Source organism: Phaenicophaeus curvirostris, chromosome 9 (genome assembly GCF_032191515.1).
Source record: "Phaenicophaeus curvirostris isolate KB17595 chromosome 9, BPBGC_Pcur_1.0, whole genome shotgun sequence".
NCBI classification, from domain to species: domain Eukaryota; kingdom Metazoa; phylum Chordata; class Aves; order Cuculiformes; family Cuculidae; genus Phaenicophaeus; species Phaenicophaeus curvirostris.
In genome coordinates this window covers 9,375,529-9,398,168 of record NC_091400.1, presented here as the reverse complement: position 1 = coordinate 9,398,168, position 22,640 = coordinate 9,375,529, and the positions used below count along the sequence as shown (strand labels likewise).

The 22,640-nt window shown below is 40.3% G+C and overlaps 1 protein-coding gene and 1 long non-coding RNA gene across 2 annotated transcripts in view; one reads left to right on the top strand and one right to left on the bottom strand.

Annotated features, from left to right (window-relative positions):
• The window catches only part of LOC138724073 (uncharacterized), a 99,008-nt gene that overhangs the window by 9,631 nt on the left and 66,737 nt on the right, over positions 1 to 22,640 (top strand). The gene's annotated exons all lie outside the window — the stretch shown is intronic.
• On the bottom strand, positions 1,583 to 21,501 carry LOC138724055 (pancreatic lipase-related protein 2-like). The gene is made up of 14 exons (XM_069863770.1): positions 21,409 to 21,501; positions 16,828 to 16,924; positions 13,807 to 13,855; positions 12,831 to 12,985; positions 11,126 to 11,251; positions 9,526 to 9,660; positions 7,744 to 7,852; positions 6,675 to 6,791; positions 6,474 to 6,596; positions 5,497 to 5,615; positions 4,430 to 4,559; positions 4,070 to 4,181; positions 3,528 to 3,695; positions 1,583 to 2,472 (listed from the first exon to the last, which is right to left on the bottom strand). Exons 2-14 carry the CDS (start codon positions 16,828 to 16,830, stop codon positions 2,409 to 2,411), a joined length of 1,410 nt encoding a protein of 469 aa, XP_069719871.1. The 5' UTR covers positions 16,831 to 16,924; positions 21,409 to 21,501; the 3' UTR covers positions 1,583 to 2,408.

The following is a 22,640-nucleotide window of genomic DNA, read 5'->3' as shown; positions in this document are numbered from 1 at the left end:
ATATGTTTATATCAGTGGTACAGGAGAATGTGTACATGCCCTAGTACACTGATGGGTTTAAACACTTGTTCAAAATGAAGGGAGAATTAGTCTTTCTCATTTTTTTTTCTTATAAGAGCTGATAGAAAACATTTGAGTTAGGATTTTGTCATAGTTGTCTGTGGCTCTCATTCAATACAGTACTAACACTAGGCAAACAATAACTAGATGGTTCCTTGGTCCGTGGGCAGATGGGTTTCAGCTGCTTGCTTTTCCTTTGGGAAGAAGAGTTAGGGCTGGAATGCAGGGCCTTCAGTACAATGCAGGCTGCTCTCTGGACCTGGAGGAACTGTTCTGGTCCTTGTGGCCACACAGTCCAGGGCTGCTGGAAGAAAGATGGCTTTTGAGAAAGAAAGGGAATAATAAAGGCCCAGTGATATTTCTGCAGTCCTGAAGAAGTTGTAGCCTGGAATAGGAAGCAAGTAGAGGAGAGGACTGGATTTATTGTGAAGGTGGGAGGTACTGGCCCAGGTTGCCCAGAACAGTGGTGGCTGCCCCATCCCTAGAGGTGTCCAAGACCAGGTTGGATGAGGCTTTGAGAAACCTGATCCAGTGGGAGGTGTCTCTGCCCAGGGAGGTTGGAACTGGATGATCTTTAAGGTCACTTCGAACCCAAGCAATTCAATGATTCTGGGACTGCAGGATGCCATGGCTTCCTCCTGGGATACGGCACAGTGCTTCCCAGCATTGTCTACGCTTCCCTTGCCACCTGTCAGATTCCTGCACTACTTGGGACTTGCAGATCTGTGTTGGCTAAACTTCAGGTTTGTGTTTAATTATGCTTTTGATTTCATGCATGGTTTGTGTTTAGTCAAAGATGCATCATTGGCTATTGTTCTTTTTTAAAAAATATTTCATTCAGATATTTATACTGATTACACATAATTTTAATATTGCATTTCTACTCCCATGTCTTAGAATCATAGAATGGTTTAGGTTGGAAGGGACCTTAAAGATCATCCACTTGAAACCCCCTGTCAGTGGCTGGGTCAGGTTGCTCAAAGCCCCATCCAACCTGGCCTTGAACACCTCCAGGGATGGGGCACCCATGACCTCCCTAGGCAACATCTGCCAGGCCCTCCCCACCCTCACTGAAAATGTCTTCCTAAAATCTCATCTCAATCTCCCCTCTTTCAGCTTAAATCCATTCCACTTCGGTCTATCCCTGCACTCCCTGATCAAGAGCCCCTCCCCAGCTTTCTTGTAGACCCCTTTCAGTACTTTCAGGACTGGGAGCTGCTCTAAGGTCTCCCTGGAGGCTTTTCTTCTCCAGGCTGCACAACCCGAACTCTCCCAGCCAATCCTCATATGGGATGTGTGCTCTAGCCCTCAGGTCATTGTAGTGGGTCTTCTCTGGACTCACTCCAACAGATCCATGTCCTTCCTCTTCTAGGACTCCAGAATTGAAGTCGGGAGTCCAGGTGAGGTCTCACAAGAGCAGAGAGGGAGAATCAGCTCTTCATTTCTTAGAATTTTATCTGCCCAGGTGCTTGTACATCATTTATCAAACATGGGGAAATGGAAGTGAATAAATTATTAACTCTTTATTCCTATTCATTAACTTAGAGATTGATTTTTATACTCAGAAAAGTATCTACAGCCTTGGTCTCCTGAAGCTCCTGGTGGCTCACTCATGCCATGCTTTGCAGAGCAGTATGTGAGTAGTCAATCCTAGGTTTTGCAAAGCCTGGAGTTATTCAAAGTCGGAGTTTCTTTCCTGGATTGTCAGTGGCCACAGCAAGGTGTGTGTTTGAAATTAAACAGTCACCATGTGCTGTGATTCAGCTATTTGATTTCTTCCAAAGTGGGGAACACCTGGTTTGCCTTCCTTTGTTGCTTCCATGGAGATGCAGAGTACAAAGGGCTGTTCTGACCTGCTGAAGAAATATCCTGGACTTGATCTGCTCCTGCCTCATCCCAGAGCATCTCCTGAGAGCAGTGCTCCTGTGTGCAGCTGGAAAACTTTGAGCAACATCACAGGCTGCAGAAAGGAGGTGTTTGGGACCATTCCCAGTCGCAGCAGTGTGCTGAGGTAATGTGTTGCCTTGAGAGTGTTTGATAGACAGAAAACCTGGCAAACTATCATTGTGGTGGGAAACAGTTTTTACCTGCTTTTCTTAAGAAGCCAGTAGAATAAGACTGTGGTGTGGATTTTAACATATATGATTTCCAATTCCTTCTATACAAGCACAACAAACTTGGTTCAAACATGAAAAACATGGACAAGTGTGTTTGCAAAGAACTGAAGAAATAGAGTGAGCAACTGGCAGTTTGATTTTTGTTTTAATAGCCTTGTATGCCAACGTTCTCATGCGCAGAACTGATGGTTTGCTCAGCTGTGGGTACAGAACAGTTGTACTTGATGACCTCTAGCAAGGTGTCAGTAACTGTGGAACTCCATATGTCACAGTTCCCTGGCCACAAAAAGTTGAGCTGGGAGGAAAAAAAAAAAACTTGAATTAAGATTTATTAATTTATTTTGCCCCAAAGAAAAATGAAATTTTGCCGTCTATAACCTTGAGTGTTGTTAGTTCGATCCGTAATCCCACTTAAGCCTTCTTAAGAGTGCAGAATATTAGCATCTGCATATTAACAGTAACGAGGTGAATTTCCTTCTTCTGGGGACTAGCAGTAAAATTTGAGTTTTTATACATAAATAAAACTAATCTCTAGATTCACAAATACAGAGATCTAGATAAAAAGTCAGAAAGGACTTTGTTAAGCTCCCTTTATTTAGGTTAGGTTCTTAATTAGATTGCCCCAATCAAAGCTTTTGCAGATTTTGTTAGCTTCTCCTAAATAATCCACACCAATGCCAAACTAGAAGGAGGTGTTTTTTTCCTAATATCTAAACAATATTTCTTCTTTTGTAAAATAAATCAGTAAAACCTTGACCTAAACCCAGTGCATAGGTGCAATAGTTGACTGTGACCTTTCACAGACATCTTATGCATCTGTTCTTTATGCTCCTCTCCAGGCTTTTCTTTGAGAAACGCATTTCCTTCAGCTGCTCCTCACAGATCAATTTTTTTAAATCTCTTTTGCTTTTTTTTCCAGACTTCACTCTGTGTGCATTGTTCCTGAAGTACGCTCTCTAAACTTGAAAATGACCATGCTCCTGGTTACAGTCTTACCCCAGTTATTCAAATTAGAATAATTGCTCCCTGGATCTTCTATACAATAGTCCTGGTAAAGCACCTGGGGCTGAGAGTTGCTTTATCTTGGTTTGTAAGTGTTCTGCTGCAACAAAACTGTATACATTCCATATGATTCAATGCTATATTCCCTTCCAGACACTTATTCTCTAGTTTGTACTCGAACATTTGATTTTTCTGTATGAAGTGTAATAACTTGTCCTTGTCACTCCTGAAATTCACATTGTTGATTGCAATCCATGTGTCCAATTTTTAAGACCATTTTCAGTCCTGTATCCCAGAGTTTTTGCACTCCTTTCCAATTCCTTCAGACCTTTAAAAAGATATACCTACCTAAGACCGTTTTCTCCATGAGTTATATTGACTGTTTCTGCTCCTAGTCTTGCCCAGAGCAGAGTAAATATGGTTCTATTCCAGAGAAATTCAATTTTTTTAGTATTGTTTGGGTTAATTTCAACATCAAGGTATTTTGTGTAAACTTGGTCTTGAGAGAGGACTCCACTGCAAAAGAATGAAGACAGCAATGCTAAGTTTAACAGTTTAGAGATTACTGAACTATAATCATAGAACGTGTGCATTCTGGATGTATAAATTTATCTTATTAAAGAGCACACAGCACTTGTACTGTAAAACTGTATTCCTAATTTATTATAAAGTCACATAATTCATGGAAAGGAAGTAATTTCCATTTCCTTTTTTGCAACCATCCATCTTCCCTCCTATGTCCTATCTGTGGGATATCCTTTTTTTTTGTATCTAATTTGAAGTGGAATGTCTGCAACAGAATAAGTGTTTGCACTCCTTAAATATGTAGAAAATGTGTAGTTTAGTGTTATCGGCACTAAATGCTATAGGGAAATAACAATTTGTCTTACCTGGCAATTTCATAATTTTTTGTGTTCCCCTCTGAGTCATGGAAAACTAGGTTTATGTCCCCTCTTGTTTTCTTTGCACCAGCCAGTTTGATTAATACTTTTTGTCTCCAAGCTGCATAAAGAAAAGCAAAATAAAATTAGATTGTTATTGATATGAGAAATCTAAAAATGCTACTGTACCGGAAAGTTTTCTTCCTAACTGGAAGTCATTTGTGTTCTCATTTGCCTCAGATGAGAGGCACAATGAGATTGAATTATTCTAAGTAATGTAGCACTTGAAGTGGCAGAAGTGCATAAATCACATCAAGACAGTCACTTTTTCAAACGCATGATCAACTATATCAAACCTTCTCCACTTACTAGCGAAAGGTGGATCTGCTGCTGTGTTTAAAAAATACTTCTGGTTTACCCTCTCCAGTCTAGCTGGGAACTGGTCAGCATAGTGCCCCATCATTGGGCATCCCTCCTGGGGACATGGGAAGCACTTTCCCTAGGGAAAATCAGAGCACCAGTTAATGAGGAGTATATTTTTCATCCAAAGTTAAGGCTCAAGATGCTGCTCTGATCTTGTAAAGCTGTGCCAGTTGGTCTATGTTGTTATGTCTTACCCCCAAATCCTAACAAACTTGTTTCAGGCAGCGGTTTCTGCACTCATGCATACCAGTTGGGTGTGGAATGAGCATGTTTAATACATGTGCGGATGGTGGACTAGTACTCCCTCAATCAAATGTTTTTCAGCTAGAGTCTAGGACAAAATATAAGCCAATTTTGCCCTCCCACGTGGGTGGGAACTTGCCTGCATCCACTTGGCAACGCAGTATGAATGGAAAAAATGGAACATGATTCTTAAGTGCATTTATTTAGGTGTTCTAATCAGTGCCCAGTGTAAACTAGAGGGTGATGAGGATAGTGAGACACTGGTCCAGGTTGCCCAGGGAAGCTGTGGCTGCCCCATCCCTGGAGGTGTTCAAGACCAGGTTGGATGGGGCCTTGGGCAGCCTGGTCCAGCGGGAGGTGTCCCTGCCCATGGCAGAGGTGGAACTGGATGTGCTTTAAGGTCCCTTCCAACCCAAACCATTCCATGATTCTGTGAAGGGTCAATAATTTTCCAAATGTCTCCTCTTCCTCCAGGAATTAGTAGGGTAGATATATCTAACCTATCTCGGCCCCTTGCATAAAGGTTTAGGATGTGAATTGTATTTCTTCTTCCTATTTGGTGATATCATCAGTGCTTTAGGATTCACTTTCAGAATGGAATGGTTGATGGAGCCATTGTATGCTGTGCCTCCCTGTGCCTACCGAAGCACACCATGAGAGCACAGCCACTGGCATCCAAATGCTTTGTTCATGTAGCAGGACCCATCATGAGTGCAGAGACCTGGATTATTTTCTTTACAGCTTACCTGTTCCTGGGCTGATATACTTACTTCCTTAAAGAGGTCATACTTTTCACAGGGAAATCCAAGGTACCCAGTGGTATGATTGATAGTTGCACGATAATACTCGTGGCTCCGTGAGTGATGGCACCCCCCAATGGCTGTAAGTTCTGTTGGAAGAAAGTTTATGAGCATTTGTGAAATAACCTCCTGTTATCCTGTACAAGAGTTGTGCTTGCCTCACCATGGAAACAGCTGAGGCACGGAGCAGAACAGCAGTGTGGTTTTGTAATAATTTTTCATCTGAATTTACGCATTTCTAGTTTCAGTAGAATTTGCTGTTTTGTCTGATTTATCTGGAGAACTGTGCAGGTACACCAAGATTTCAGGTGAGGCGCAATGGTCTGCTGTGGCATAATGTCCTCTTTTAAGAAGACAGCCATAATATATGTGACATGTCACAACAAGATGACATTAATAACAGCTTTAAGAGGCTTAATAGAGCAAGGAGAATCCACCAGCCTTCTGCCAACCTCTCCAAAGTCTGTGAAGAGAGAGCAGTCTCAGGTGGAGAGGTAAGGCATGTACAGCACCTGGAAGCACTGAGTGCTTTTGCCTAATTAATTCCTTGTAAGTATTGGGTGCTTTTTGTAGTATCTGCAAGAAACCAAAGTCGTGGTGTCTTGCTGCTGTTTTGGTCATGACTGACCTATCTCAGCCTGGAAAGCTTCCTGCTGGGGTCATTGGGATGTTAGACTTGCAGACTCCTGGTCCCCTGCATTTTTGTGTTCTTCAGGCTCAACTTCATACTACAGAAGCAAAGCTTAGACCTGTATTATACCTCCTTTCCCTACATTGTTCCTGGAGGCACAGTTCTGATCCAGCCTTTATTGTTTCTTATTTCCTTTTCTAATTTACAAGTAAACAGGCAAAACCCACTGTTTTGCTGTTTTCTCCCAAATGGCCAGTTACTTTTATAGTTCGTATTTCAGAATTGAATGAAAACTAAGTTGGAAATGTGTGTTTACCTGCAATGACAGCTTCAAAATCAGTTTGTTTCACCTCTCTCATTAAATTGGTACATCCAGGCATCACGCTTCCTCCGTTTGGGTAAAAGTCCAGGTGCCCGGTGGTGTTATACATTCCAAGCCCTGAGATACATGTGATGATGTCAGTGTCTTGATGACATTCCCAACCCTGCAGATATTTACTTGCACATGAACACTTACCTGGGGCAGGAAAGTGAGCGGCATTACTATGAATAATATCGACAAAGTTTGCATCTGAAGGATCCAGTCTCACCAAAGCAGGAGTATCTTCAAAACAGGGCCCCGCAGGGTCTAAGCCTAAAAAACCACCCACATTTATTGGTTAAGGGAGGGAAAAGAATGTTGCACATGTTAACATGTGTTTTGCCAGTTTACATCAGACATTCAATATTGTACAAGGTTTATTGAATAATAGTAATCTGAGTTCTAAGCTGAACTGAAGAAAAGAATGCAATAATGTGCTTTTATGAACCTTTCTGCAAACTTATTCCAATAGAAGTAAAATATTTTCCAATAGACAATATAATGGCATTCTATTACTATGAACAAGGCATTTTATTTACCTGTGAACTTATTACTGGCCTGTAAAGCTTTAGGAATAAGAAAAATTAAGGATTTTTATATATTGCTTTGCCTTTGTGTAGGGCTTGATGTAACCCAGTGAATGATGGTAATGTTACAAACGTTAACTACATTTATCTTCCACTGAAGCGTTTTTAACCTAACTAGAGAAGGAAGATGTCATAATTACCCTTGCTTCTGAGAAGCATGAAGTTTACTTGCTCTCATACAAGGGGTCTCCAGCACTGAAGATAAAATCATGGTGATATTTGATACCAACAGAATGGTTTGCGTTGGAAAGGACCTTAAAGCCCATCCGGTTCCACCCCCTGCCATGGGCAGGGACACCTCCCACTGGATCAGGTTGCTCAAAGCTCCATCCAGCCTGGCCTTGGACACCTCCAGGGATGGGGCAGCCACAATTTCCCTGGGCACCTGGGTCAAGACCTCACCACATACACAGGAAAAATTCTTCATAAGGATTCTTCATCTCAATCTTCACTCTTTCAGTTTAAAACCGCTCCCTCTTGTCCTATCCCTGCACTCCCTGATAAAGAGCCCCTCCTCAGCTTTCTTGTGAGCCCTCGTTTAATATCCAGTTTAATTCCAGTCTACAGACCAGTGTGTTGCAAGTTTCTTTCCTTTAGAAATGTGCAATGTTAGGTCTGCCTCTCCATAAGCAGCTCACCTGTTATCCGTCTGAGGCCTTGGATCCTTCTTCCTGCCTCTCCTGCAGTGTGTGCTCCCAGACTGTGGCCAATTAAATGGATTTTGGTAAGGGAGTATCTGAAGATGCTCTGAGCATTAAGGTGGTGGGAGACAAGAACACAGGATTTAAATAGCAAAGAAGGTGTCTTTATAAGCCTTTGGGAACATATAGACTGGCTTCCTGCATAGCGAACAGGGTATGACTCTGTGAGTTCCTTGAGTTAGTTGTTGTTTAAATTATACTAAGTCTTGTTAGGAAATGATCCAATGTAGAATTTTAAATGTCTAGTGATGATAGATTCAGTGTTGTACTGTTGGCATTTGGTTACTGTATTGAGTTACCCTTGGTGACAAAATATAAGCCTCCTTTCTCATTTGGATCAACCCTTGATTTCATCTTCCCTCAAAATGATCTAATTTTTTCTTCATTTCCTCTATCATGGGGCCTTGATTTATCAAGTGTGTTCTCGATGTGTCTGCTTAGAATATGTGATCCTATCACTCAAAATATTTTCACTGACAAGCTAGGCGGGTTGACACTCATTCTCGTCTTTGCCAAGTGTCACCTGTACAAGACCTGCACTGCTGAGATATTAAACATGCATTCAAGGTGGAAATGGAGATTATTCATCTTGTAGGCTGCATGCAGAGGACATATTTCATCCAGGGATTTGTTGGATTTTGTAATGATCAAAGATAACAAGGATTAGCTTCTAATTGCTTGAGTCTTTCATAGTAAGTTTTGTTTTGCTTTGTAATGCATATACCAAAACAAAAGTAGATCTGCAGTATTGGCCTGTCTTTATGGTTAGACAGTAGATTCCTCTGAATGTGATTTACTGCAGTACTTCCATTTACAATGCAGATTAACTCTTCCTAAAGACAGTTTAAGGATCATTTATTTGTTTTTATAATGGAAGAAAGAGAGGCCTGGACTGCAAATGGTGCGGTAAGAGAGAGATTAAATGAGAAACTGAACCCATCTTCAGGTGACCTGGGATTTGTGCACAAATAAATATACAGAAGCAAATGTGTGAGGCTAGATATGAGTTTTCTACGTAGAAACTGTAGCTTGTATTCCAACAGATTATGGGGAAGGGTTCTTAGATACTCAGGTACTTGTGAAGCTGGCATTTTGCCTTGTGGGCTCTGAGCTATCTCTTGCAGTACTTTAAGATTAACACTCTAGTGTTCAGGTCCTGACAGAGTTCTGATTTTCAGCACATCTGAGTGAGCCTTTCTGAAGTCACTGGGAAACGCTGATGCTCTTCAACTTTATAACTGAGTGGCTGTGTGCTGTATTTGTCAGTGAACCCTTGCCTTCAGAAGCGAGGAATTCAGAACCAGAAGGCAACTCGGCAGCTTATTGTACCTGCAAAGAGCTTATTTCAATAGCGATAATCTGAGATGTTAATTTACTTCTAGCGCATGTATGTAATGCTGGTAAAACCTCTGTACTGGCCTCATTGCCGCTGGATGCCTTCTTCCCTGCATCACCCTATGGAAATGTTGCCATCTACTGGTCTTTAATTAATTGGCAACTTTTTTCAACCACATTAGCTTTATTCACATCTTTTGTGTCTGTGTGAAGCCCTAGCAGAGTTGATAATGAGTATAATTAGTTGGTTCTTAAATGAGCATTGTACAGCTCTTCCTGAAGCCCTGGCTGACCCTACTGGACAAGGTTCGAAATCAAAGCAGCAGCAACATAACCCCAGTACGCCCGCTTAAGAGCTGTAGGTGGTAAAGCTGTGCCTTTTACCTGCAAGGTTTTTATGAAATAAGCAATCTCAGCCCCAATCACACGGATGTTGTTCACTGCGCTGATGTAGGTGCCTTTTGCACCTTCTTCCCAATCAACCGCAATGCAGTTGATATTTTCCACTTCCAGTAATTGCTGATGTGGGAACACATAAAACAAAGTATTTAAGGAAACAAAATAACAGACAGAGGTTTAACTTAGATAAGAATAAACACTATAGAGTAATGCAATGATGAATTTTCTCTTTTTTTTTCTAAACAGGACTATTTGCTGCAGCCTGTACCACTCCAAAACACTCCTCTTCTTATGAAACAGATAAAACAAGCCATTACTCCAAAAAGTATCAATTATGAAAAATCATAATATAAATATTTTACTTCATAAGCCATCTGTTTACATAGCTGAAATAATATGGGAAAACCACGCACCTCCACAGTAGCTGCTATGTGCAGTATATGACTTTCTTATAGGGATATCAGTAGTTTAACTGAGATAGTACAGGAAGTTGATTTATTTACCAAATGCCTTTAAAACTCAGAAAGTCATGTCAAACTGGAAAAGTTTGAGCAGAGAAGAAATTTTCTGTTTCAGCAGAGAATGTTCTAGTTACTTTGGTACTGGTCTTGCAGAGATCAGTGATTTTTCCCCTGGAAGAACCATGTATTAAAGTCTGCAGTTATAGCTTTCTGTGACTAAGGCTTGCTTAAGGTTTGAGAAAGAACAAGCAGTGGAAACAAAAATTTATACATGGCGAACAGCTGAAGGTGAATGACAAGGAAAACAGAAGCTTGAACTGACAGAGCATGGAGTCCTGAACTCCTTCTCCTCTAGGCACCACAAGTTTGTAGCGTAAAGAAGCAGACAGAATTGCTGTTCCTTTTCAACTGGAAAAAGTCAGGAATTAGTATTGTAAAGTAAAAGTTGTCATAGGTTTATGAACAAAAATAATGCTGCAAATCTATGACTCAGTATTTTCTAGCTTCTGTCTTTTTCTAGCTTGTCCTTTCTCCTGCCATTGTGGAACAAGCAGAAACTAGCATAGTTTTTCTTCCTTATCAAAGCCAAGGCTGTCGCTGATACAATGCACTCTGCTGGGTTTGTGAGAGCTTCCACATTTTGTATTTGAAATCTTTTTTTTTCCTTGCACTCTGTAGTCAGAGTGGTTTGTTGAGAACTGAAGAGTGGTGAACTAGAGCAGTATTTGTAGACTGAAACTTGAGCTTTACAGCTCAGGAAGGAGTTTTGACTGAAGGATAGATCAGATGCTCCTAGCGGGAGAAACAGTGAATTGGCGCATCTAATCTGATATTCTGACACCAGTGTAGAAGCTGGGGAAATCAGTGTTCAGTTTAGTTCTTTGGGGATCTGAAGTGTTTGGGGATGGAGACTCTCTAGAGAAGCATAACATCAGAGATGACCAAGAAGCCTTGACTACTCTGTGTCTTCTAGAGTGGGAGCAATTTGTCTTTTGTGAAATTTACTTCTTGGTATCTGCTACTCTCTAATAATTGCAAAATGAAAGGCGAGCATTAGCACCTAAAGGATACTGACAGATTGTAGTTACATCTGCTGATGGAAATCAGATGATACTCTCTCATACCAAGCACATTTCTACCACCCAGCCTTTTTTTCCAGTGCTGCCAAATCCGTGAACGATGAAGGAGGTTTGCCTGCGTGAGGAAAAATGCGAGCTTTGGATGGTTGAGGAGTTTATCGCTGAGATCACCTGTGAGGGGAAAAAAAAGAAAACCAGAAGAAAAAGTTTTATCTCTTGATACTTTCAAATGCTTCAAAGTCAGCCAGGTCACCCCCTCTGTAGGACTCAAGGAACTACATTGAATGGACAGCATCTGTTATTTTTGGAACTCGGGGACCTTTCTCAATTCCACTGTTTTCCAAAGAAGCTGCCCCCATATAGTTTCAGTTGATCCTACCTATTCTGCTTAGCTTAGGAAAACCCCGCTTCTGAAGACTATGAAGCAACCTAAAAAGGCCTTAGTGACATGAGATGCCCGTTGGCCTGAGTTTGATGAGTTCTTCCAGAGAACAGTCCACCAGCTCCACATCTGCTTTAGCTTTCCTTCTTACTGACTTGACTTTTGGCTTCAATGTGCTGCTCTGCATCTATACAACAGATTTTTTTTTGTGTGTGTGTCTGGGTAAGTGATGTTTCTATGCCTGCTTCTGCTATTAGCTACTTAAGAAAAGTTGAATTTCGTGTAAGAACTGTGTATAATAGGGGTGAAGTTGATCTTCACACATTGCTGCAAGCTTCTTAATTATATATTTTCCTTTTTCTCTGATTGTCTGTGTTGTTTTCAGACAAATATAGGATCTGTAATGTGAGCTCAGGGAGTTTGGGTGTGGAAGGGCTGTGCCCTAGGTTATAGATACATTTAAGTTCAGCGGCTGGGCAGTAGTGAAAGGCGTATTTTGACTTATTTTATCAACAACATAAGTGCTGAGTAACCTGCTGCTGAATGCATCTTGTGTGCTCCTGTGTGCCTGCTCTGCAGATAGAAAAAGTTTAATACAGTTTTATATTAGAAGTTTTATGTAACCTCTTATGCTTAGAGAGCCTGAGTTGCACGACCAGCACCAGGATTGCTGTAAGCAATGTTGTCTGCAGCGGCAGTAGAGGGCAACGTAGGTCATGCCACAGGAATCCTAAGCATCCCTGTATAGCTAAGGGGACACTAGGTTTGGAGCCTGAAAGCAATTTAGCAGGTTCATAAGCAACTGCTGAAGTGATGTGGTCCCAGCTCCTGATCTTACAGGTTCCTCTGCATTGCTCTGCTTGGTATTTCAGGGCATAACCAAATTGAGTAGCTCTGTCCTATTTTCAGAGTGCAGAGAGTGAGGTAAGGACATGAAATTTCTCAGATTTTAAGATGTAATGAAAATCACATAAAATCAGTCTTCTTTAGACTTTTATTTTTAAAAGTTACAATATCTTCCTAGCTCAGCTTCCCTGAGACTGTAAGACAGCAGTATTTGCTCTCCTATCTGAATAATCCAAAGGCTATTTGAACAACTCTTCAGCTTCCCTCAGGGACTTAAATACATGCAGAAGGTAGTCTGCCATAATCTATTTCCCTGTGCAGAAAATTGCCAGGAAAGCTGTTGTGTCCTACAGTTCAACCACAACATTTTTTTTTCTCATGCTTTACCTCAAAGTGCATTCATTATTATACCTTCAAACTATGTTCTCATTCTAACTTGTTTGTCCATAATGACTGATGGAGATGTTTTAACAAGTTAACACATACTTATAGGTTTAGTCAGTTCTTAATGCTAAAAATTACCTGTGAGTTATTTCCTGTTTCTCTGGTGTAGAGAGAGAAGCTGAGGTTCATTTGCTCTGGAGCATCAGGCAAACCTGTCAGAAGTCTCCCTGGTATCCCAGACCAGGGTGGGTCGTCTGTAAAACAGCCAAGCCTATTGTAGCAAACTTCTTTACCTGGAGTAGGAGAAACAACTTTGTTTATATTTTGGAGTCTCTTCTGCTTGATGAAGTATGTGTTTGACATTACAGCAGTCTGAAGAGCGAAAGCTAAGGATTTCATTTTATGATTAGTTTTGAAACCAGTTTAATTCTTGTTTCCTTTATAGATATTGCCTGAAGCAGGTAACACAAGGAGAGGTAAATAATTTGAGAATAAACCAAGTAAAAACCCAGACACTGATTTGACTCAATTTCCTAGTCTTGTAAAGAACTGACTCAGTTTCTTTTTTTTTTAAAAAAAAGAAACCTGTTAAGAAGTGCTTGCTAGAATTCTTTCTGTGTGTTTCCTACTCCAAAACATTGTCTGTACTCATAGGAATGAAGGATATCTATATAGTAATCTTATACTATGAATGGTATGATAATTTCTTTTAGTATAGTAGCTTCTTCTAGGCATAAGTGAGAAAGAGACTCATTTGATCTAACTTTTCTTTTTTTTATCACTGTCTGTTATGCTAAGCATCCTGTTGCTGAGTGGCTCTTTGCTTACAACAGCCATGTAAAGACAGCCTGTGGGCTGTCTTGATAGCAGTAAGACACCTGACTCTGAGTTTCTCTGTGAATTTTCAGCAGAGTTATGCTACTTGTATTCTTAATAACAAAATTTGAACAGAAAAGACATTAGTAGCATTAGTTCTATGCACAGTGATAGATATTGTCTTACAATGATCATATTACAACTTCAGTGTAAAGGAAAATACTAGACATCGTCTCCTATATATTATTTTGTCTGAATTCTCTTTCTAGTTGTATTTTTCATAGATATAGTGACTCACCTGCTACTGTGCCAAGGAGATAAAATGCAATAGTCCACATTCCAACCACCTAAAGCAAATTGAATATACACGTTAAGCATTTTAATTTAGAGTGATTTGTCCTTTATAAAAGAGTGTAATACAAAGAGAAATGCAGAAATAGATCTGAGGGTCCTGGTGAACACCAACAGGCCATAAACCAGCAATATGCCCTTACAGCAAAGGCAGCCAGTAGCGTCCTGGGCTGCATTAGGCGCAGTGTTGCCAGCAGGATCAAGGAAGTAATCCTTCACCCTCACTCAGTTTTGCTGTTCCTTGCATTTCTTGCACAGTCAATACTCCATACAGGTTGCTGAGGGAGTGAGTCAGTTCATGAGGCTGTGATTTTTTGCCAGGAGACGGGTGGGAGGTTTGGTAGAACAGAGACAATGACACCTGTAACTTGGTGAAGTCTGCATCCGTGGCAGCTTGGATGCTTCACTACAGGAAAGATGTTGAGTTGTTGGAGCGTGCCCAAAGAAGAGCAACAAAGCTGATGAAAGTTCTAGAGAAGAAGCCCTGTGAGGAGCAGATGAGGGAACAGAGGCTGTTTACCCTGGAGAAAAGGAATCTGAGAGAGGGAAGACCTTACCTCCCTCTAAAACTAGCTGAAAGGAGGATGTAGAGAGATGGATGTTGGCCTCTTCTCCCAGGTAACAAGTGATAGGATGAAAGGAAATGGCCTCAAGTTGCACCAGACTAGATTTAGACTGGATAGTAAGAAACATTTAATCACAGAGAGGGTTACCAAGCATTAGAACAGGCTGCCCAGGGAAGCAGTTGTGTCACCATCCCTGTAGATATTTAATGTGGTGCTTAGGGATGTGGTTTAGTGCTTGGCGGTGTTAATTTTATGGTTAGACCTGATGGTCATAAAGGTGTTTTCCAACCTAAATTCTTCTGTGATTCTTCCTACAGGCTGTTTGTGCTGCTTTTATCCAGGGCTTTTTGCATTTGTGCACCTTTGTATCCTTGACTAATTTGGATTCCTTTCCTATGCACTTCCCTTACACGGGCTTTCTGACAGCTGGGGCTCTGTGTATTTCACCATTCTCCTGCCCTCCTGTTTGGTCTTTCACTATTCTCAATTTCCTCCTGGTCTAGGTGTTTCCTAGGGCACCTGCCTCCCATTTCCAACCCACTGCTTTTCTTGTAGAGTAAAAATTTTGAGCTCTTATCCCTGGCTGTTAAGATAGTTCATTAGAAGTAATTAAGAAAAAAATAGTAAATGTAGTAAGTATGATCTTGCTGCATGAGAAACTGTCTCCAAGGTATAGTTTTAGATGTATGGCAATGTGAGACAGCTAGAAAACCAATGCTCCAAAGGTCATTGGCACTACCAAATGCTCTCAGGAACAAGTGAGAAATAACTGGAATTTTCACAGAATTTGTCCTTGAATCCCGTGTGTCAGATATCACAAGTCATATGTTATTCACCTATGTGATTTTTCTGGTGGAAGTTAAGTTACTTGCATGTAGTGACGTGGTTTCCTAACCAATTCAAATAGGACAGGTCAGAGTGCAGAGTGTGTCTCTGAGTTCTTTGTAGTGAACTCTGAAGTCCCGCTGTGTTAATAAGTCATTGTTTGTGTGGTAGGGCAGAGGAGCAACGCTGAATGCTTAAAGAGCGACCTGGAGCTGCAAAGTGCAGAGCTGAGAGGAATCGCTGCGTTTCCTTAAAAATACAATTCTGTTCCCAAATCTGTAGTTAACAGAGAAGAAAACCAGCTGCTCCAGGAGAGTGGAAAGCAGAGAGGAAGTCTGGCAGTGAGAAAGAGTGGGAGGGAAAAGGATGAGGAGGTTTTCTAAGCAGCTGATGACAGACAGGAACTGAGAGGTCTGAACTGCTAGCTAAAAGGAGCACCTTCAGCTGGAAGTGCTGTCAAGAAGCACCCATCACGATTATGAGAACCTAAAGACAGTACAGGAAAGGCACATAAGGTGAAGCTCATTAAATGAATTGGAGAGCTTAGAGGGATTTGTTTAATGGAGATCTCTCACACTCAGGACATGTATAGTCAATGCTGAGAACACTATAGCAGGATGGACAGTGTATTTTCTTTTCAGACACAAACTCTGAAAGGCAGCTAATGAGTAATGAGTTTAGAAAATGTGGGAGAATGTTGCCAAATGAGTGATCAGTAGTTTTATTTCATAGGTTTTTCCTTTGAAGGCAGAAAACTGAAGTGAGCATGTAACTAGCTAAGTAATGGCAGATGCAGAAATTTTATTTTTGTATTTTTATTTTATTGTGGAATTTTGATTCATTCTGTTAAGAGTGTTGTAGTTTTAGTAGGAGACAGGGTAGGTTCTCTGTTTTGGTCTAAGTTAATGACAAAAAGGCTGCAAAGAGCTTGAGAAATTATGCCTTTGTAAAAAGAGCTGAGGCAGCATATGATTTGATGGGGGAAAATTATTTCACTGGGCATTTAAGAGGCTTAATGCTGAACAAGAGGAACTGGAATGACTTGTTTGTGAGTGTGATCTCAGCCTAGCCAATGTTGCTGTCAAGTAGGCTGCTCAATTATTATACTCGATGGACAGAGGGCACACACTTCTGGGGATGAACTAGCACCAAGTATTGCACATGGCACCCAAATTGCTGTTTGGATCAGAAAAAGAAATTGCACATATTCATAGGCTGACATCCTGATTTGTAAAACCTACACTGGAGCACTAGTTGTCCTTCACAATAGGTCATCAAGTCATCTTCCGGACTCTGTTGCTCAACCTGTGATTCATGAGACACCGGTGGATGGTTTCAGAGATATGAGAAAGTCTGCATAATGACTGTCAACAGTTTGTTTTTAAGTCCCACACATGTACCCACACACCTTCCTCAGGATGTGAGCACAAGCACACACATAGTCTATTCATGAGAAGCAAGCCCAAAGCTCAGGGGTTTTAATTCTCAGCATTTTTAACTTAATAATCTCACTGCAGTAAATAGATCAAAAAAATAAGCAAGATGTTATTTATCTATTTACTAAAAATTTTACTCACCATACTTTTATCACCCTTCTTATCTCTTTCTCTAGTGAGCAGTAGCAGGATACAAAACAGCCACTGTTTTCTTTAATGAAGATTGGGTAGCTTTATCCTGAAAAAAAAAAAAAAGTAAGAGGAAAGATATTAAAAACCGTTGGGCAACTTGATATAGGAAAAGAAACTGGAAGAATACAAGAAGTTGAAAAAGTTGTATATTGGTAACTGGGAATAAATAGCCTGAAGTCACACAGATTTCCTAAGGAAAACAGCAATGCCAACGTGTACATTTACAGCCAGCAGAATCAAAGCATGATTTAAAAAGGAAAAATTAATGCATGGGAGAATTAAAAAGATGCAATGTTTTCTGTCCATTACTAGATAAGATGGAGCAAAAGTTGCTGATGCAGCTGAAGTGAAATATTTAGACTTTTCTTTTTCTCTCCTTACCAAAACCAGCTTATGTTCACACAAGAAAGTATGCGTGGTGATACTCTGTTTAGATGCTAATTCTAGATGTGCTGTAGAAGAGCTGCTGGAAGCACATAATTCAAAACCACTGGACTCTGGTAACTTCTAGCTGAGATCCTTGAAGAAAGCTATAAACCTCCCCTATTAACAGTGTTGTGTAGGGTTTTTTGTTACTGATTAGTTAGAGAATTCCAGAGATGTGGTTTGAAGAAAACTGATAAGCTAACAGGTTAAAAAAAATAGGATGAATCACTTGTGGAATTTCAGACCTGTGGAATTTAAATCCAATATCAACCTGAGGCAAAACAATTAAACTCTCCCCAGGATACTCCGTGAAAGAAAAATCATGAAAAACTGCTAAAAGATTAAGTTCTGTAATTGAATTCAGTTACATGACATGACAAACTAACATGACACTCTTATAAGATCAATGTTGTAAGTGTCACGGCACTCAGATTTTAATAAGATCTGCTCTGCCACTTGGTGCTTTAGCTAAGAATTTAAAATTATATATATGCACTCTTACAATTGTTAAATAGATTAAAAATTAAATGCATGGATTAAGTAGATTAAAAGTTGAGTAATTATTGTATCTCAGACTACAATGGCAAAGAACTAGAAGGCAACTCCAGGATTTAAAAATGCAGTCCTTACTGCTCTGCACCACCACATCACACCATGATCAAGCTGTGATGATGGGGTTTTTAGATATGATTTTTGACCAACTAGTTATTCACTGCTCATGATGGATCATTGCTGGCATTGCATCGCATGTCATGCTTTAACACGGGTATTGATGGATATGATGAGCTCTTCCTGAAACAAAACTGACATCTAAACAAAGGGATTAGTGAATAAAAAAGTACAGGCTGTGAATGTTGGGTTATTTTTTTATTGCTTGGGAAAGAAAATTTGTCACACTGCCTATCATGCTCACAGAATGGAGGTTAGCATCTGAGGAAGCCTGGAAAGGCCTTTGAAGTCTAGCTAATATGCTATTAATGATGTTTGAAATGCCAAGGAACTTATTAGTCTTTGTTTTCTCATATACAGTTGGGAGAGTAGTGTTTTCAATACTTATATATTGTATTCAACATACAGTTGGAGGTATTATTTAAAAATGAGCATGGAGGTTTCATCAGTGCTGCATGCACGATTCAAGAGGGATATTGAGAAAGTGGAGAAAGTTGAAAGTCATCTTGGATCATCACAAGAATGGAAAAGATGCAATGCTGATCAAGAAGTGAAGAGAGGACTTCTTAGACCAGGAGTAATACGAAGGCTCAGAGTGTAAATCGTTGTTCCCCAAAGATATGACTTGAGACCAGAAGTAGAGCAGGGATACTTAAATAAAGCAGTAGTGGTAGAACAAGAACTAGCTGTGAAAAAATGAAGTCCGATGTGTTGTCCTGAAATAGCCATCCAGTTGGAGTCACAGGGCAAAAACTATAGCTAGTCTATTTTGATGTGACAGTGAGTAAGGGGCATGAAGGACGGCCAATGACGTAGGTGATACATTCCACTTCTTCATTCTGTGTTTCAAAGAGGTCAAATGAGAAGTTAAAGGGTCCCCTCATGCTAAGGTGGGAAATGGCCCTCTGTCATTATGTTCAAAGCAAGCAGTGGTAGAGCAGGAAGAGCTCCTGCAGTAGCGATCTGCACTGCTAGCTTGTTTTTATCTGTCAATGCAGCCAAGTGTGGTATCTTCTGACCCTTCAGTCTTATGCAGCCTTTCCAATTCTCAGGTCTGCTTTTCTCCATTCAGTACTAAAGTTTAAATTCTTTATGTTCTTTCTGGACTTCTTGAATTGCAACATTGATGGGGTTTTTCCTATCTTTTCTTGTTTTACCACTCCATCCACACTTTCTATATTCCCTGCACTGGCACTGTCCTTAAACAGAGAACATATTTGTCACTTCTGTCTTCCCACTGTTTTATTTTAACCTGTCATATTTTTTCAGTGCTTTGGTGCAGTGCTCAGTTAGCGGTGTAAAGGCAACACAAAGGAGAGGCCATCCAGAGTTTAGTGGATAAACCTTAGGTATAGAAGTCACAGGTTAAATTTCCTGTTCTCTCTGCAAATTCTTGCATGGCTTTAAGCCTGAGGCATTTCAATAACATTTGCTAACTACAAAACCAAGCTTTGTCATATTAACCAAATGGTAAAAGAAACTAAGGAAAAAAGATTACAATAGTATCTTTAAGCCTTATATAGGGGATCAGGCATGTATTTGCCCATATACAAATATCTGAAAGCACAATATAATTATTTTTTGTTTTATTTGAATGTAATTTTGTTGTTCAGCCCATTCTTTACAAGTATACAAAGAATACCATCTTTTCTAGGCACAGTCCCAATTTGGTGGCTGAGACACAGCATTTAACCAGACTATCAAATAATGAAAACTGGTGTGCATAATACTGGACTAAGTGCTGGTGATATGGTCTACTAATTCAGGCAGCAGATGAACTGGCATAATTGATAAAAGATTTAACATAATCTCCAGCTCCTCCCATAAATAACCTATATTAGAGTACTGATTGCAGATGAAGGCTCTTTGGCTCTGCTTCAATACAAACGAGCAATAAGTAAAAGAGCGTCTTGGCATGAACCAGTCTCCTTTTCTGCTAGCTCATCAGCTTTTAGGAACAGTGAAGTTCTCAGTAAGAAAGTGGTCTTAATTGAGTGGCTCTGGAATCCACAAATTTAACATTAGATAAATCGATCCTGAAGTGGAGCAAAGATGTTCAGAACTTTTTGTAGATTTTCTTCCTCCAAACCACCCAATACAAAGTAATAATCAAGACAAAGCAAGGCTCACGTGTTGTTTGGTCTGGGTAAAAGAGTTCTCTGAGTATCTACTGACCTTTTAAACTGAATCTGAAACAATAGTCAAAGACATTAGCCTGAAATAATGACTCAGAATAGTGACGCAAATTCTTTTCTTGAGGCATTTAGTGAAGGAAGTACTCCAATAAAAGGTTAGTAAGCATGCAAAGTTGTATGTGTATATATTTGTTCAGAATTGGAAGATGCAGTGAGATTTGGACTTTTATGGTGTTTAGATCAATTGCGTAGAAATGGTGAACAAGCTAAAGAAATTAGTAAAGAAAATATATTAAATAGCAAGTCCTTGTTTTTTCACTTCATGACTTTATGCAGTATGTACTCTAATTTCCTAAATAACAGGGTTCTTGCCTTGACCCTACACTGGTACTTATACATATGTTTACAGAGACAATTATGATAATTTAATCTGACTATAAACAACATTTAAAAAAAACAACAAACATGATTCAGTTTTGGGAAGTGGCTGTGCTGATTCTATGCCAACTAGGGAGCCTTCACCTGACTTGTAGCCACCATCTGGCCACTCATCTGTCTTTCCAGGAGGACCTTCACTGTTCCTCTTCATGATTAAGCTATCGTTAAATTTAATCAACTCTAAGACCAACCCTCTGTGCCTTTTGCCATTTCTGAAATGCAGACTAGCCCTCACTGGTGACTAGTTTAAGTTCCTCTGCATACAGTAGTCTACCAAAAATGTCTCATTTGCCACACTCTTTCACATAACAGCTCTGTAGATCTTCCTGTAGATTTCTATTCTTCTTCTCTGTAGATTTCTATTCTCCCTTTGAATTTGCAGTGCGCCTAATAATGCTGAACTATGTAGCCTAACTTATCCTCTTTTTTTTCATTTCAGTTATTTGTGTGATCATGAATTTTCTCTTTTTATTTATTTTTTTCTTTGAAATGAAGTTCAGATTCCATGAGCAAACAACATCATTCTGGATTTCATTTAAAAGCATAGAGACGTATTCAGTTTTAAGTTACCTTAGCCCTACTGAATCTGTTCTGTTTTCCTAGCTGCATTACATCAGCACAGCCCAGAAACTCTCATCTCCTCCTGGGATTTCCTGGAATTGAAAAGTTTTAAGCTCTGCAGCTTCTGCCAGGGTTTCCTCAGGATCACTCCGAGTGCTGCTGTTTGCTTTTTGCCTGTTGACTCAGACCATACTGTTCAGCCCGTCTTTCTTTAAGCAGGAGGCCTTCGAGTCCTCCAGCCCCAACCAGCAGTCAGTGAGGACACTTGCCCAAAGACCCTTCCAAGTTTTCATCCACTTACCACTCTGAATGCAGAATGGGTTGCTGCTTTACAAGCTCCGTTCAGCCAGCTCCCTCTCAAATCCTGGTTGCTACCGGCTCTTTTCCCTTGGAATCAGTCCCACGATGGTGGGTGCGGACCTGCCCACATGGTGTCTAATTATAGGCTACGTGTGGGTGAGTGAGAACCTTTGTCAGAATGATTCCCTTATTGCTGGATATAACAGATGTTGCCTTTTCTTATCTCTTGGCATATGTAATTCATCAAAATTTTCAGTTTGTAAAGTTTTGTTATGGATTTGAAGAAAAGCTAGGCGAGGCCGTTTTAACCTTCAAAGAGGTTATTGTATAGAACATCCATGCAAACAACATGGAAAGTTTACCTTTAAGCTTTTGTTACAGGCAGTGGCCTGAGCCGCCTCTGCAGGCAGTTCAGAACTGGAGCTTAATATTGCTGCTCTCTGTCACCCACTGGAAGCCACTGGTTATCTGTTTACTAACTGTCTGACATTTCTGTGAAGCAAACCCTTGTACATTTTCAAAAAATCAAACCTTATTATACTTTTTACAGACAGTTAGCTAGTTTCATTGAGAAAGTGGGGAGTAAGAGGAAATTGTTACAACTTTGGAAGAATATAGCCCCCTGAGCAATTATTAGTGTTTTCTGGTGCAGTTACTCAACCTGTCTACCCATTACCATTTTGACTATGTCCTCTTAGGCCGTGTGGGATTCACAGATCAGGAGTCTCTGATTCAAGCTCTTTTGTTGGTTGGCGTGCTCTGAGTGTATCTGGGATCTGACAACACTGTGATCCGCTTAGAGCAGAGAAACAACAGCCACTTTCATTTAAAATTGTGTCAGGAGGAGTATAGGATGATGATAATCCTGTCATTTGTCTTTTTCTTTGTAATGGTTTCTCGACTTGTCTATCGAGTAAGTCCCAGGTCCTGTTCTGCCCTCTGAGGGCTGTGTGTCGCAACCGTGTCACAACCCAGGTCTTCCAGTTCCTGGGAAAGAGCTCAAGTCACTACACTGCTATCTGCAGGATGGATGCAATCACAATCACCTGTTTAGGCAACTGTGTAAGAGCGACTGTCATCATTACACAAGGGGTGATTTAAATGCCTACGGGCAGGAAGTAACTTGGATTCAATCTACGGTTTATGTGAGAGGCCAGTTTGTGGTATTGAGATACGTACAGTGCCTTAGAGAAGATATATTTTCAGAAATAACACCAAAGAGACGTTATTTTT

Coding starts and splice junctions, on each gene's coding strand:
- LOC138724055 (XM_069863770.1), bottom strand. Junction 5,616..6,473: donor TTTTGAAGCTGTCATTGCAG/GTAAACACACAT, acceptor TTCTTCCAACAG/AACTTACAGCCATTGGGGGG. Junction 3,696..4,069: donor AAAAATTATGAAATTGCCAG/GTAAGACAAATT, acceptor ATTCTTTTGCAG/TGGAGTCCTCTCTCAAGACC.